General features: G+C 53.0%; 1 protein-coding gene across 1 annotated transcript in view; it reads right to left on the bottom strand.

Annotated features, from left to right (window-relative positions):
- Positions 1-6,225: 6,225 nt before the first annotated feature.
- WNT3A (Wnt family member 3A) overlaps positions 6,226-15,198 on the bottom strand; it is a 46,841-nt gene continuing 37,868 nt past the window's right edge. The window contains exons 3-4 of the mRNA XM_082623359.1: positions 12,377-12,642; positions 6,226-6,798 (exon numbers count right to left, since the gene is read on the bottom strand). Of these exons, the coding sequence (XP_082479485.1) occupies positions 6,319-6,798; positions 12,377-12,642 (746 nt within the window). The 3' untranslated portion in view covers positions 6,226-6,318. The remainder of the gene's footprint in view (positions 6,799-12,376; positions 12,643-15,198) is intronic.

The following is a 15,198-nucleotide window of genomic DNA, read 5'->3' as shown; positions in this document are numbered from 1 at the left end:
GAGCCAAATGACTGTTTACTGTGTGCTCCAGAGACTCAAATAAAAAAAGAGAGAGGGAGAGAGAAAGAGAAAGACGTGATTGAGGAGCCAGCCTGGATCTAAACATCAATTAGCACCTTCTGACTAGCTTCTGTCCCAGCTGCCAGGCCAGGCGGTGGTGGCTCCCAGGCTGGGGCCCTCCCCAGGGCTTCCCCAGTGCCCTGGGCACCCCCCCACCTTGTCCTGGCATCTGTAGGGACGGACTTCTCAGTAGTATAGGATGCCTAAGGGGCCCAGACTGAGGATGTCAGAGCCATAGAAACAGCACCACATGCTCGCCTCCTCTTGGGAGCCCTCCCAGATGACCCAGAAGATATCGAAGGGGCCATCACCCAAATCTCTGGGTCCAAGGTGAGGGGTTAAGGGGGGGTGAGGGGTGTAGCAGGTGGGAGTGCCCTCTGTTAGCTGCTCCCTGTCCCCCTACTTTATGGTGGGAGAGGGAGGGAGAAAATGGGGTAGTTTTGCCTTCATAAACTCACACTGGGGAGAGAGACCTCACCCAGTAGGTCTCAGTTTACCTGTCAGTGCCTATGAACAGAAGGGCTGGCAGCACTCCCACCCCTGCAGGGATGCTCTCTCATTCCTCCAAGCCTTGGACATCACCCCGGGAGGCTGTCCACAGGGACAACTTCAAGCCTCAAGTCCAGCTTCAGTCTGTTCAGTCCAGACTGAAGCTGGGCTTGAGGCTGGAGGCTGGAGGGCAGTGTGGGCGGGTAAGGTGTCCTGTTCCTGCTCAGGCCAGGAGGCCAAGGGGCTGCTGGAGAGGAAGCTGCTGACTGCCAGGATGCCTTGTCCTTTGGTGTCCCAACCAGAGGGTTTCACGAAGGGACACAGGTTTCTAACAGGGAAATGAGTCACAGGCAAGAGGGCCAAAGAGCTTGGGGAGGGACAGGGGGCTGGAGTGGGGGTAGGCCCCTGAAGGGGAGAGCTGAGGGACTGAGGCAACCCCAGGCCATCAGGCCAGACCCCAGGATGGGCTGTGTCATGTCCCTCAGACCAGACCCTCAGGACAGGGGCAAAGGCCTGGCCAGCAGGACCTTAAAGCCCATCCAGCCCAGGCTCTGCTGTAGGCAGTGTGGGCCATCACTGTGTGGAACCAGGGAACCTGGCCAGGGGTCCTCAGCCCTCTGTACCAGGCTTGGTGATCCAGAGCTGGCCCTGCACCTGTTGCTCTGGGGGTCCCAGCCCTGGATGTTCTGGCCCAGCATAGGGGTGGGGGGATGGGGTGCTTCAGAGCATTCTTGAAGTGTGTGGAAACTGAGGTCCTAGGACCCAGAAAGTGGGAGTATGGGGAGGAGGGGGGAGGGGAGGGCCTGTGGGGGCCCCAGGAGGAGGGGGCTGGCCACACACCCTCCAGGACTTCAAAGCTGCTGCCCTGGGGGTGTGAGGTTTGCAGGGGGCTGGGCCAAGGGGGGGCCCTGGTGGGGTGAGGCCGTACTACCTCCGGGCCTTTAATATGGTTATTCCTCTCCTATCTCAACTACCTGTGAACAGGCCCACCAGGCCCATTTCCTCCTTCTTCAGGGCTGGCGGGAGGGGCTGTAAACTCCCTGGAGAGGTGCTTCTGAGGCCCAGGCAGGCTGCCCTGTGTTCTGCCCTCCCTCTGAGTTGAGGGTAAAGGGCAGGGGCTGAGGGGCTGGGCCAGGGTTCATGGGGACATGCTGATCTTGGCAGGTGAGGGGGGCCCGCTGGGCTCTAGAGGGGGCTCCGGATAGAACATCCCACGTCAGCAAAAGGCAGGAGCAGAGAGGCCCTGGGGAGCCCCCCTCATCCCACTTCCTCTGGCACTGGAGGGAAACTGAGGCCCCGGGTGGGGCTTGCTCCTGGCCAGCAGAGAGTTGAGAGTTTTGCCTCCTCATTCACACAGGCCCTTGTTAGCTCCCCTCGCCCATTTCCTGGGGCCTGTCCTGTGGATCTATGGGCCTCTTCTGGTGGGGTTCTGCCCCTCTCTGCCCTGGAGCTGTGGCGATGGGGAGTGGGAGCCTGGTGCCTCACCTGGTAGAGAGCTGAGACCAGGTAGGCAGAACCTACCTCTGCATCAGCCCCCGAGGTGGCTCCTTTCTTGTTTCTGGGTATCTGGGCTCTGTTCCCTTAGGAGGCCCGGCTCTTTCTGTCCCTGCTTCCTCTCTTGGCATCTCACCCTTGTGACCTTGTGGCTATGCCTCCACCCCCTGCCCAACCTGTTTCCCCTGCCCTTTCATCTGAGGAGCCCCTGGCGCCTGGTTCCCAACAGGTACCAATTAGGGCAACTCCTGCCCGTACCCTAACTTAGAGGTGCTGCACCATTTGTATCCTGTGTGCACTGTGGATGTGGCCCATAGGCAGCTTGAGTGGGGCACCTGTCATCCCCCACCTCCAGGGCTGAACCCCCGTGTGGAGTGTCTGACCTGGCTCTATTGCCTGGTGGGCTGTGAGGGCTTGGGGGTCCTCCCTGCTGGTGACTCACACCCGTGGGTGAGATTGGCCACCTGCACTCCAGTCTCGGACACTGTCCTGTGCGCTTAATCACTGTCTCCCTCTTTATAGAGTGTCTGCCTGCAGTCTGTCTGGACCTAGCCAACCCCTTGGGGCCCCATTTGGGAATTGCTAGTGGTGAGCTACAGTCCCGGAACAGTGGGTGACCTGGCCTGAAATGGGCCTGGTGGTGAGGGAGCAGTGAACCCCGAGCTAACAGGGCCGTGGGCTTGGGGTGGGACGTTGGTGTGCCAGCCCGGGAAGCTGATGCGTGATTTGGAGTGTGAAAGCAGGGGCTTTGGGGGTCCAGAGCCCTGTGTCTGTCTCTAGTCCCTTAGCCTCACTGGGCCTCTTCTGGCCCTGTCTTCAGTGGCTTGGAGCCTCCAGCAAAGACCACTGTGGCCAGTAAGGTGGTGGGGTTGGTGTTCCCTGAGTCCTGTCTTGAGGGATGAAGCCATGTTTCCTCCTCTCCTCCCTCCCTCCCTCCCTTGATGGGTTCCCACTCCATCCACCAGGCAGCTCCCCATACCTTACCACAGCTCTCCCAGTGCAGGGCTCTGTGTGGAGTGGACATTCTTGCCCACGATGGGTCTGCACAGCCCTGTCCAGGACTCCTGCCCAGCCAGCCATGACTCTCTGTTGGCAGAGGATGGCCCTTCATTCCCTGCTCTCAGGGACACCATGTGGCCCTGATGTCTAGCCACGGAGCCAGCCGAATTGGACTTCCCTCCCTCTGCTCTCAGCAGGCACGGGCCTCCCAATTACGAGGCTTCTGTCTGTCCCCAGCCCCCTCCCTTCCAGCATATGGCTCATGCAGGGTGGCTATGCTGGGCCTGACCTTTGAGAGGGTGGGGCTAGGCCTCCTCCCCTCAGCTCCAGCATCATCTCCCCCCGGCCCCACCTGTCCTAGCCTGTCCCTCCACCCGTGCCTCCTCAGCTTTCTCCCTCCTTGTGGGTCTGGCTGGATATCAGGGCAGGGTTCAGAAGTGGTGGTAGTGGTGGGGAAGGGGGCATGGAAGGATGCAGAGAGAAGCAAGGACCCTGCTCCTGGCTTGGAGAGATGAAGGTGTGGCCTTGAGAAAGCCACTCCTTCACCCCCTGGTTCCTGCAGCCTAAGTTTTCAGAGGCCCACCCAGCTCTGCATACCCCGAATACCCTGGATGGATGGATGCAGGCAATAGCCATGGAGGGACAACGTGAGGCTTCTGCCAACAGAATGTCTCGTTTGTCCTTGAGGCTCTCCCTGTCTGCCTTGGAAAGATCCCCACCCCACGGTTCTGAGCATGATGCCAGGATTTGGCCAACCATACATTGAGAGACTGCTAACCCCTGCCAAGACTTGCACTCCTGAGCTATGCCCTGTGGTGGAGGGGAGGCCAGCGGTCCAGTATCAGCTCTAGCCTCTGGCCTGAGGATGGACAGAAGCAGGAGGGAGCCCCTGGGAGTTCTTGGGTTCATGCAGCAGCTCTCTGCCAGTGAGGGATGCCCCTCATGACCTCCCAACTGGATTCCAGCTGCATGAGCTGGGCTTCTAAAGTGGCCTTTGCAGGAGGTAGAAGGCGACCAGGCCCAGAGAGAAGCGGCTGCCTGATTTCCAGGCTTCAGGCTGGTGAGCCTCAAACTGAGGGAACATGTCTGGACTCCCAAATAGACTGGGCTCCTAGAATGCCCCCTGGTGAGCTGAGAAGGGGACCCCACACAGGGGCCATGTCCCCAAGCCCAGGGAGCATGGCCACGTAGCTGGTGCTCAAATGTCAACTGAATGAAGCATGTTGTGGATGTCTGGAGGAGTGGCTTTCAGCTGACTTGGTGGACGTCCTGCTGCACCACTGACTTGCATGGGGTCTCCCCGCTGGGGCTGCCATGGTCCCCTGCTCACTGCACTGTACACCCCCGGCAACAGACAGGCCTCCTTTTCCCTTTCTCTGCACTTCCATTGGGGTCTTCTCCCCTGGTCTCTAGTCTACTCCGCCCCAGACTTCAAGACCACTGGCTGTTTCCTCCTTTCTTTGGAGTGGCCATCCTTCTTCCTGCCCCTGGAATTCTGGCTCTGGAGGCCATCGCAGAGGCCCCAGGAGTCTCTGAGCTAAGCATGCCCACCCCACCTCCCATCGTGGCCCCTCCCAGAGGGTCACGACCAATCCAGGCCCCATGCCTTGCTGACCCACCACCAAAAATCCAGCACAATCCACAGGTTTGTTTGGTTGTTTCTTCTTTTTGTTTTTGTTCTTTGTTTGTTTGTTTTTACTTTCCCCATAGTTTGAAACTCACAAGCTATGACTAAAATAATTCCTTTCATAGAAAGAAAAAGAAAACAACAATAACACATCTGTTTGTCTAGTTCCTATGTATGGTGGATATAGCAGCATCGAAATAAAATTAAAACCAAAAATGCAAAACTCAAGGCAGAGGAAGCTCATATCCCTAGCGAGCCGTGCAGCTTGTCCTCCCCACCCCCCACCCCAACTGTCTCTTCCCCCTGCCTGGAGGGTAGGGCCTCGGGGACAGGGGGCTGGGCGACATTTCACAGTGGCAGAGGCTGAGGAGGAGAGGTCTTGGCATGTCAGCACCTGGCAGGAAGTCCCTGTGGGCATTGGTTGAGAGGTCCATCAGTCTCGCTCATTCCCAGACAGGATGGATGAGTCCGACGTGAGAAGGGCCAAGTCAAGCGGCCAACCAGAGGCTCCACAACAGTGGCCAGTGGCAGGTAGGTCTGGTGTACCATAGCCACAGCTATGGTCCGTCCTGGCTACGAGGGGCTGGGAAGGAGATCAGTCCTCTGGGGTCTTTGGGTCCTCTGTCTGCAGCACCAGTGTGGGATCATGCCTCGACTCCAAATCTCCCCAACAATCCAGCCCAAAGTGAGCCTCCAAGGCAGGGTATGGAGCTGAGTATGACCTGGACAGCAGTGCAGGCCAGTGGCTCCCTTCTTGCCTTCCCCTTACAAGGGGCTGTGAACGAGGGAGGTGGACAGAGGTGCTAGGCCAAGAGGGAGGCAACAGCAAGACTGGAACAGGAGGTTTTGCTCCTCTTCTGTGGATGCGATGGGGTGCAAGTGGGAATGTGAAGACACGGAGGAGGGAGAGCCAGGCACAGGAGCTTCTGTCTGCCGCACAGTAGAAGGCACAGCAGACCAGGCTGAGTGGCACCCGGCCGGGGCCTGGGTGACAGTAGGACGCCACTGGAAAGAAGGCCTGGGTGTCTGATGCCCAGCACAGGGCAGCCAGGCCAGAGCCAGGCCTCGTGTTCCTGGCCCTGTCCCAGCCTACGGCCGTCAGGCCCTGTCTCCTTCACCCAAGCCCAGGTGGTTCTTGCGGTTCTGCAGAGCAAAGGCTCTCCCTGATAGGGTTCCTGGTTGAGAGCGTTGGTAGGTATCAGACTGAGGGAGGAGGGCCACAGGCCTCCAGGCACCTGAATCGTGGTAGGATGGGCCTCAGACCTTAGCGGGAGGGGTAAGGGGACAAGATGCCCCCCACAGGTTCTCCACAGCTCGTTCTGCCAGGAGATACTGCTCTACACGACGAGGTCAGGTGGAGGGAAACACGTGGTCTTCGGAGGAAGGTAATGGCAGGCTAAATCCCCACCCCTGGAGCCCCGCCCCCAGAGAGGACCCCGCCACCCTCCAGGAGCCCCATCCCTGGAGTTTCACCCCAGGAAGGGCCCCACACCTGTCGGGAAGAACTCCATCCCCCTCACGAGCCTCACCCCTGCCCTACCACGGAGGACCGCGCCACCCTCCAGGAGCTCCATCCCAGAGCCCCGCCCCATCCCTGGAGCAGTCCCCGCGCCGCCGCCGGGAGGACCCCCAGCCCGGTGCGGCGCTCGCTACTTGCAGGTGTGCACGTCGTAGATGCGCGCGCACTCCTGGCAGCTCACGTAGCAGCACCAGTGGAAAACGCAGTGGCACTTCTCCCGGCGCCGCTCGGTGCGCGCGTTGTGGCCGCGACCGCAGCACAGCAGGTCGCAGCCGTCTATGCCGTGCGAGCTCACGTTGCAGGTGCGGTCGCGCGTGCCGAAGGATCCCGTCTCGGGGTTGGGCTCACAGAAGTTGGGCGAGGCCTCGTAGTAGACCAGGTCGCGCTCTGTGGGCACCTTGAAGTAGGTGTAGCGTGGCCGCAGGGTCTCCACCCAGCCGCGCGACTCGCGGTGCTTCTCCACCACCATCTCCGAGGCGCTGTCATACTTGTCCTTGAGGAAGTCACCAATGGCACGGAAGTCGGGCTGCGACCACCAGCAGGTCTTCACCTCACAGCTGCCCGAGAGCCCATGGCACTTGCACTTGAGGTGCATGTGGCTGGCGATGGCCTGCAGGAGCGCACGAGCAGGGGCGTCAGGGCAGACCCTCAGTCTCCCCACCTCCCCGTAGGGTGGCTGTACTCCTTGCCTGTGGTCCCCCTCCACTCACCTGGCAAACCCAGTCCCCCCACGTGCTCCATAAAGCTCCGGGGCTCCCAGGTGGAGCAGATGCCCCCTCCCAGCACCACCCTTCCGTGTGGTGCTGCAGTTTCTTGTGCCATGTGGCTCCCCTGGTAGACCCAAGATCCCTGGAGGGCAGGGCCTGGGAGGCCCCCTCCTGGGCTGGGTCTACTTCTAGGCCATCTATGTTGAGTGAAGGAAAGAAGGGGCTGTAACGTGTGATACGTAAGCGCCGGGGTGTAGGAGGAAAGTCGTTCATTCTGACTGGGGAAACCCAAGACCTCCGTCTAGAGGAGATGTACATGGGCTGGGTGGCAAGGCTAGGGGCTGACCTGAGCACGGATAATGGTAGTGGCTTGAGCAGGGTACCTTCAGGGCCCAGGAAGCTGGTTTTATCGGATGGTAGGGGAGTTGCTGAGGATTGTGTGTGTTTCTCCTGTGGGCATCCTAACGTCAGGTTGTCTTCCCTTCTCTCTTTGGGGGAAGGAGTGGGGCTGGGGGTGAAAGGTCCTGTGGCGTAATCAGAACTAAGGCTGAACTGGCCACTCTGATGGGCACTGGCCACATGTGATGTCCTGAGATGCGGCTGGTGGTCCAAATTGAGAAGTGCTGTTAAGTGCAAACCACATGCTGGGTCATACTAAGTCCCCAGACTTCGTAAAGGAAGAGGATGTAAAATATCTCATTCAAAATTTTCATATTGATTTTTGCATTATTGCAATAACATGTTGGCTATATTGGGTTAAATAAAATTCATTATTAAAACAAATTTCACCTGTTTCCTTTTAAAATGTGTCTACTAGAAATTGATAAATCTAAGGCTTCATGTGAGCTCTGTGTCCAGGTGCTGCCTCTACCCTGTCCCCCTGTGCCTGCTCTTTCTTCAACCCTTCCCTCTCACACTGGCACTTTTTTAGGAGCATCTGTAAATTACATTCCCCCACCGCAGTCCAGTTCTCTCTAATCGCCATTCTCTTCTCTTTTGTGACCAAGCTTTTCCAGAGAGGAGCTGCCACTTCCCATCTCTGCCTCCTCAGTCTCTTGTTTTAGTTTTACTTTTGATCAAAGTTATATATGCACATACTTTGAAAAGTCCAAGAGTTCCTAAGACCTGTTCAGAAAAACAGGAGTTCGGTCCCCACACTCTCATTCACAGCACTTTCCTGACCACTTGAGGCAGCACCTTGTACCTCGACACCTCTGATAAGATGCTTGTCTTGCTACTTCTTGATCTTTCAGTGTTTGGCATTGTCGATGGGCCTCTCACCAGGGAGGTCCCATGGGACCTCACTCCACAACTCTGATGCACACTTTTCCCAGCCCCCTTCCTACACTAAAATCTATAGCATAATTCCAGTTAGATCAAAATTTAGTGCTGACAGTATTGGGGCTGTGGTAAATGTCATACTTAGTTGAGCCACGTGCCATGATAGCTTTTCCTTTTCTACAAAACGTTTTGTTGTTGCTGTTTTTAATGTACTTATCACAGGTTCAGTCTCACTAACTCCTTTCGTTGTCTAAATATTCTCTTCAAGACTTTCAAACACACCAGCTGATCTATGGATTTCATCTTCTTGGAGACATCTTTTTCAAAGGCCTTCTGGTAAATTTTGTGAAATGTGTATGTCTGAAAACAAATCTTTTCTACTTAAAGTTGAAAAGATGATTTAGCTGGGTATAAAAGTCTTGGCTTAAAATACTTCCCCCTCTCAGGATTCTGAAAGCATTACTCTATTTTATTCTAGCTGTCACTGTTGTTCTTAGAAACTCTGATGACATTTTGATTCCTAATCCTTTGCATGAAACCAAAGCGTTTTCTGGGAAGCTTGGAAGGCTTTTCTGTGTCATAGGCTGTGAATTTCACAGCGAATTTTGATGTGGGTCTTCCCTTTTCTTGTGCTAATCACTTATGGGGCCTGTTTTGTCTGAACTTCTGCTCTTCAGCCCTGGGAACCTTCTTGTCTTATTTCTTTACCAAATTCCTCATCTTCATGTTCATCGTTGTCTTACTTGGACAGATCCTCCATATGTTCTATTCTTTCCTATTTTCCACCTCCTTGTCTTTTTTTCTCTACTTTGTGGGAAGGGTGTCTCAACTATCTTCTAACCTTTCTGTTGAGAGTTTTGTTTTTGCTGTCCTATTTTTAATCTCTAAGAGCTTCTTTTTTCCCCTGAATGTTCTTTTAAATTAACATCCTATTCCAGTTTTATGGATTCAGCGTTTTATCTCTCTGGGGATACTGATGGTTTTTTGAAGTTTTCATCTCTCTTTATAATGTCTCTTTCCCATAAGTTTGGGTTTTTTTTTTCTTTATTTTGGTCTTTACCTTTGTGGTTGCTGGAGGCCTTCCTCAGATGTTCAGTGATCCTTGGCTGCCTGCTCATATTTGAAAGTGGGGTGCCAAAAATCTTGTTGGAACCTCCTGTACATGGGAGGGACTCATCTACTTGGGCCCTCACTGTAGAGTTATCTGGCCACATTGCTTTTGGGGGAACCCCCACCTCAATATCTTCAAGTTTCTTCTCTTGGGTTGGTCTGATTCTCAGGGGAGGATCTTCCATTTTCCTGCCTAGAGCATAATCGAGCTTCACTGTGGCACTAGGATATTAGGAAGACAAATGTGTATGTAGACAGACTACTTTCACTTGGGTAGCCTCACCCTCAGCAGTCCAGACACCTTCTGCTTTACCCTTTTAAGGGAATAAGCCTCCAGACTTCTGCCATGGTGGTGGAGGGGTGCTGTCTGGATGCAAGAGGTTGGATAGAAGAGCTGGTATGTTAAAAAGTGCTTTTAAAATAGACTTTCAAATGAAAATGCAGTTCAGCATACACACTTTTTCCCCAGACCAGCAAATGACCAGTCTTTCTGTTTTCAGCTCCATATCCATCTCTACTTCTCAAGATATCTGATACTAGAAATTCCTTGGTTGATTCTCAGAGTTCTCTACTGGCTTAAGATTCAGCTTTCTTGAGTGTACTAAGATATTGAGTATTCATCTATCTGCTTTTTGTTTTAAAAATTCTGTTGCCATTGTCACCTTTTCTGTTTTCCATGTTCTCAATAGTTTATTTATGTATCTTAAAATTAATTCGTTGTCACTTTAGTGGAGTTCTAGGAAAATGCAGAGGAAAATATTTGTATTTTGTTTGTCATCTTTAACTGGAAACTCCCATTCATTCTTCAGGTCTACAATTTCTATGGGATTCTTTCCCAAATCTTACATTTTAGCTTTGTGAACATAAATAAGCATATTTTTTCTCATAATCTATGTCTAATAATTCCAGTATTTGAGTCCTGTTTCTGTTTTTTTGTTGTTGTTGTTTTGTTTTGTTTTGTTTTGCTGATTATCACTCATTTAACAGGTTATCTTTGATTATGTGTTGAACATTGTGTTTGAAAAGTTTTTTGTAGAAAAAAAATTCAGCCTAGCATAAGGTTATCATCCTCCAAAGAGGATTTATCTGCTTTCTCCAGGTACATGGGGATACAAGCAATTTGGGATCGCCTTAATCCATTCAGTCTAGAGATTTTACTAGCCTGTACATGTGCATAAGGGCTTGTCTACTTCTGATTTTCCTTTACTCCTCAGGATCCCGGCCTAAACCGAGGCATTTTTTCCTAGACATAGCACCTTTGGTGGGCCCCTTTTAGCTCTGTGAGGCTGCTGAAATTGCAGCTCAGCATATGCACTTTTTTCCCAGACCAGCAAATGATCCCTGGACAAAAGCTGCCCTAGGCACCAGGTTCAGAGTCTTGTCTTCTCCTGGACTTTGGACTGCTAATTCCTCACTATATGGTTAGTTATTTGACACTTAACAATTATGTTATGGAAGTGTAATATACATGCAAAAGTTTATATATCATAAGCATGGAATATGACAAAATTTCATAAATTACCAGCCTCAGAACACCAGCTCCTCAGAAACTCCCACCATGCTCTGTTACAGTTGTTATACTCTCCCCTCTCCAGGGCATATATTCGAACAGCATCTCCTTGATGACTAATGATATTGATCACCTTTTCACATATTTATTGGACATTTCTAGATTTTCTTCTGTGAAGTGGCTTTCCATTTTTCAGCCAACTTTTCTATTGGGTTATCAGTCTTTTTGTTCTTTTTAAACTATAACTTTCATATACTTGTTGGGTATATATATTGTGAACATCTCCTCCAGTGTGGATTGCCTTTTCAGTTTCATGGTGGTGTCTTTTTATAAATTTTAATATAGTCCACATTATTACATTTTTCTTTCATTGTGAGTGCTTTTTGGGCCTGTTTAGGAAATCTTTGCCTACTCCAAGGTCACAGAGATGTTCTTCTATGTTTTCTTCTAAACATTCTTTGTTTAATCTTTCCCATTTGGAAATGGGAAATTGATTTTTTTACATGATGTGAGGTAGGGGTCAAGATTAATTTTTTTCCACATTGTTATCCAATTGACTGAGCACCGTTTATTGAAAAGACCATTTCCCCCTCTGCTGCACTACCTTCCCTGTGATAAATCAGGTAACTTATACAGGTGAGTATTCTATACTTTTAAAGGGTACTTTTTACATTTCTTCCTACATTTGTACCTGTCTTTAGCCGGAAGATTAATGTGAGTCACCTAGTTCCCTGTTGCTGGAAGTTAAGTGTTCACTCTTCAGCTCTCTGCAGTGCCCTGGTTCCACTGGCCAAGGCCAGGGCCAACTCTGCTGAACACTTTTCAGTCCCTACACATATCACTTCCTATCAGCAGTCCCCCAGTGAACCTCTGACTAAGTTCACTAAGCCCCGTTTTCAGAAGGGCTCACAAAGTCCTGTACAGCTTGGTCTCTGCCAGCCTTTCCACCCCCCAAATCTTTTTCTTCCTCTGTTCTCCATATTCTACCTGGACTAACTCACATGCATTCTTTTACCTCTGAGCTACCCAGAGGCTCTCCTGGCTTCCCTTCACCTAGATAACTGCCAATTATTCTGCTTGTCTCTACTCACCACCTCTGCGAGAAGTCTTTTTTGAGACTCCAGTCTGGGTCTGACCTCTCCACTATGTCCAGATCACCTTGTGTGTGTGCATTTCTTCATCATAGAACTTAACCACACTGTGGTGTAGCAGCCTGGCTGTCTCCCTCCCTGGATGTGCAGAAGCTCCTGCAGGGCAGGCCTTTCTCCCATCCCTCCTTCCTTGTGACCCCAGTGCACAGGTGGACCTGCCATACTGTGGGAATGCCCTAGACCTCGTGGAGCAACTGGACAGCCCTGTGTTTCAGACACCACTGGGCAGGAGGTGAGCAGACCCCCAGCCTGGCCACCATATACATCCCTCCCAGAGCCCACCACCCTGCCTACACCATGCCATACTCCTCAAGGGACCAGGGCACATACCCTTCTCAGAAAGCTTCTATTTCCCAGGGACCCGCAGGGGTGTGGTCTCAGGGCTCTCGGGTTCACAACCCAGGATGGGGGCGGGGGCCGCGGACGTACCTGGCGCCCAGCTTCATTGTTGTGGCGGTTCATGGCGGAGCGAGCGTCTGGTCGGTTCTCCCGCGCGTCTGCGAACTCCCGAGACACCATCCCTCCGAACTCGATGTCCTCACTGCAGCCGCCCCACTTCCAGCCCTCACCGGGCGAGCCCTGGTGGCGGCTGCTGCAGCCGCAGATGGCAGCGGAGCCCTCGGCGCACGAACGTGTCACAGCGAAGGCTACGCCAGCGGAGGCGATGGCGTGCACGAACGCGGACTCCCGGGTGGCTGCGGAAAGAGGCGACGTGGTTGGCAGGACCCGGCAGGGAGGGACTGGCGTGGGGGCGTGGCTGTCTCTTCCCGGGCTGGGTCCTGGGTACTCACAGTGGGAGTGGGGTGCTAGACTCGCAGCCCGGGAACCGCGGTACAGTCATCGGAGTCGGGGAGGTAGGGTTGCGGTGGGACAGGAGCGCGCGTCCCCGAGGGAGGACCCAAGGAGGAGGGAGAGCTTCCCCAAAGAAAGTATACGGAGGGCTAAGGAGCCCAAGGCAAGATGCTGGACATAACTTGTCATGGAGAACAGCAATGACGGCTGAAATCAGAAAGTCAGATCATAACCAGTGCTGGTGAGGATGTGGAGAAATCAGAACGCTGTACACTGCTGGCTGGAAGGAAACTGGTGCTGCCCCTTGGAAATGGGTTTGGCAGCTTCTTGAAAACATACACCTACCCTATGACCTGGTCATTCACCTCTGAGGTATTTACCCTGGAGGAAACCTGTGTCCCTGCAAAGACCAGGAAGCAAATGTCACTGCAGCTTTATTTGTAATAGCCCCAAACTGGCAGCTCCAAAATGTCCATCAACAGGTGAATGGATGAAAACTTGTGGCGTAAAATAAATAAGTCGTGGGTATGTGATGTACAGATGGTGACTAGAGTTAATAATATTGTATACTGGAAAGTTAAGAGCGTAGATCTTAAAAGTTCTCATAAGAAAAAATCTTGTAACTGTGTGGGGTAATAGATGTTAACTAAACTTATTGTGGTGATCGTTTCACAATATTTACAAACATTGAATCATTATGCTGTACACCTAAACTAATATAATGTTATATGTCAATTATATTTCAATTAAAAATTGTGGCACATCCATGAAATGGAATTCTATTTAGCATACCAGGAAAGAGAGCATGGATGAATCTCAAAGCAATCATGCGGATTGATTAAAAAGCATACAAAAAGGGGTCCTTCTAGTGTCCCACCAACCCATGGTGGAGCCCCCGTGCCCAGATGTCCTGGTTGGAAGCTTCCCACAGCCCTGCCCAGGTCATGGCTCCTGGTCCACATGCTGCCCACTTGTGCCTCTTTTTCTGCCTGCACACCCTTCCCCTCTTCCACTCTGGACACCAGGTACTGAGAGGCCCAGCTGAAGGGCTGCCTCTTCTGGAACCTTCCGAAGGTCAGTGCCTCCATTTGCACCTCGCCTCCTGCTGGCCCCACATGCTTGGGTCTGGAACTGAATGCCTGCCGGGAACCGCATCCAGGCTGCCTCTGACCTGGTATTGGAGCTGCTGCCTGCATGCAGCCTTCTCTTTCTACACATGGAGAAAACGAGTCAGGGGATGTGGCACTGGTTTTCAGAATGCCGGTGGGGGATGGCTGGAGCTTGGGAAGGAAAAGCTGGTGGGGCCGAACTGGGTGAGACAGGCATGTGAGGGAGTCAAGGGAGGCCTGCCTTGGCGAGGCCAGCTGCAGGGGGTCGCTGGGTGTGGGAGGCCTAGCCTGACCCTGGTAGACAGAAGCCTAAAGGAGCTGGTCTCAAAGGACAGGCAGGAAATCGACAAAGGAAAAGCAGGGGGCAGGGGTATTCTGCATGGGGAGGCCCACAAGGGCAGGGCCTCAGGTGGGGAGGGGTTGGGCTGGCAGGACCAGAGGGAAGTACAGGGCATGCGGGGGACAGCCTGGAATTTGCAGAGGCTGGACTTCGCAGAGGCTGGACTTCCAGCCAGGCTTCCCCAGACGAGATGAATGAATGCATCATGCCTCCTGAGTGTGTGTAAATATTTCTTCAAGGGCACCAAGCCACGATCCGCTCCAGGTGGAGGACAAGGTCCTGGGGGTGCCCTGGGTCCTGTGTGAGCTGATAGGACTCACTCCTCGACTTGCCATTCCACATGTGTGTGTGGGAGTAGCTGCTGTTTGCCAAGCCCTGCTGGAGAAACATCAGGGAGCAAGATGACCTCGTGGAGCTTACCTGCTGATTAGCAGGAATTTTAAAATCCTAGGTTCAAAAAATGCTATGGGCTGTGGAATGAGCAGGAGAGATGTAGGAACAGGACCAACTAGGACCTTCTGTGCCAGGCAAGGGGTGTGTGCCCTGCTGTGTCCCTGAGCTCCTCGTGGGCAGAGGCCCCACTGCAGGCCTGGACACTGCTAGGGCTCCAAATGGCTACAGGAGAGTTATCAAAGGGGGCTGTTGTCTCCTCACCCCACATCAGTGCCCTGGAGGCTTTTTTCCTGGGAGGGGGAGGGACAGGTGGGTTTCACCCTGGGGAGTGAGTAGAAGTTTCGGGTTGCTCCCCACACTTCCTCCAGCTGCATGGTCTCGCCTGCTCCCAGGTTTGCATCTGAGCAAGTGTGTCCCAAAGCTCAGGTGGCAGAGGCAGGAAAATGGTAAGAGTTCCAGCCAGCAATGTGCACACACTCAGACTCATTCACACAGCTTCGTACACATCCACACACACCTGCCACTGAAAAGAGCACATTCACTCCTATACCAAGAACACACAGTGTGAGATGTGTCTGAGGAAGTGCCGTCTGCACGAGCCTCCCGATAGCTGTCAG

This window comes from Mesoplodon mirus, assembly GCF_964341445.2.
Source record: "Mesoplodon mirus genome assembly, chromosome: 5".
NCBI classification, from domain to species: domain Eukaryota; kingdom Metazoa; phylum Chordata; class Mammalia; order Artiodactyla; family Ziphiidae; genus Mesoplodon; species Mesoplodon mirus.
Note: the sequence above shows the minus strand (reverse complement) of the source record. Positions and strands in the feature narration are given on the sequence as shown.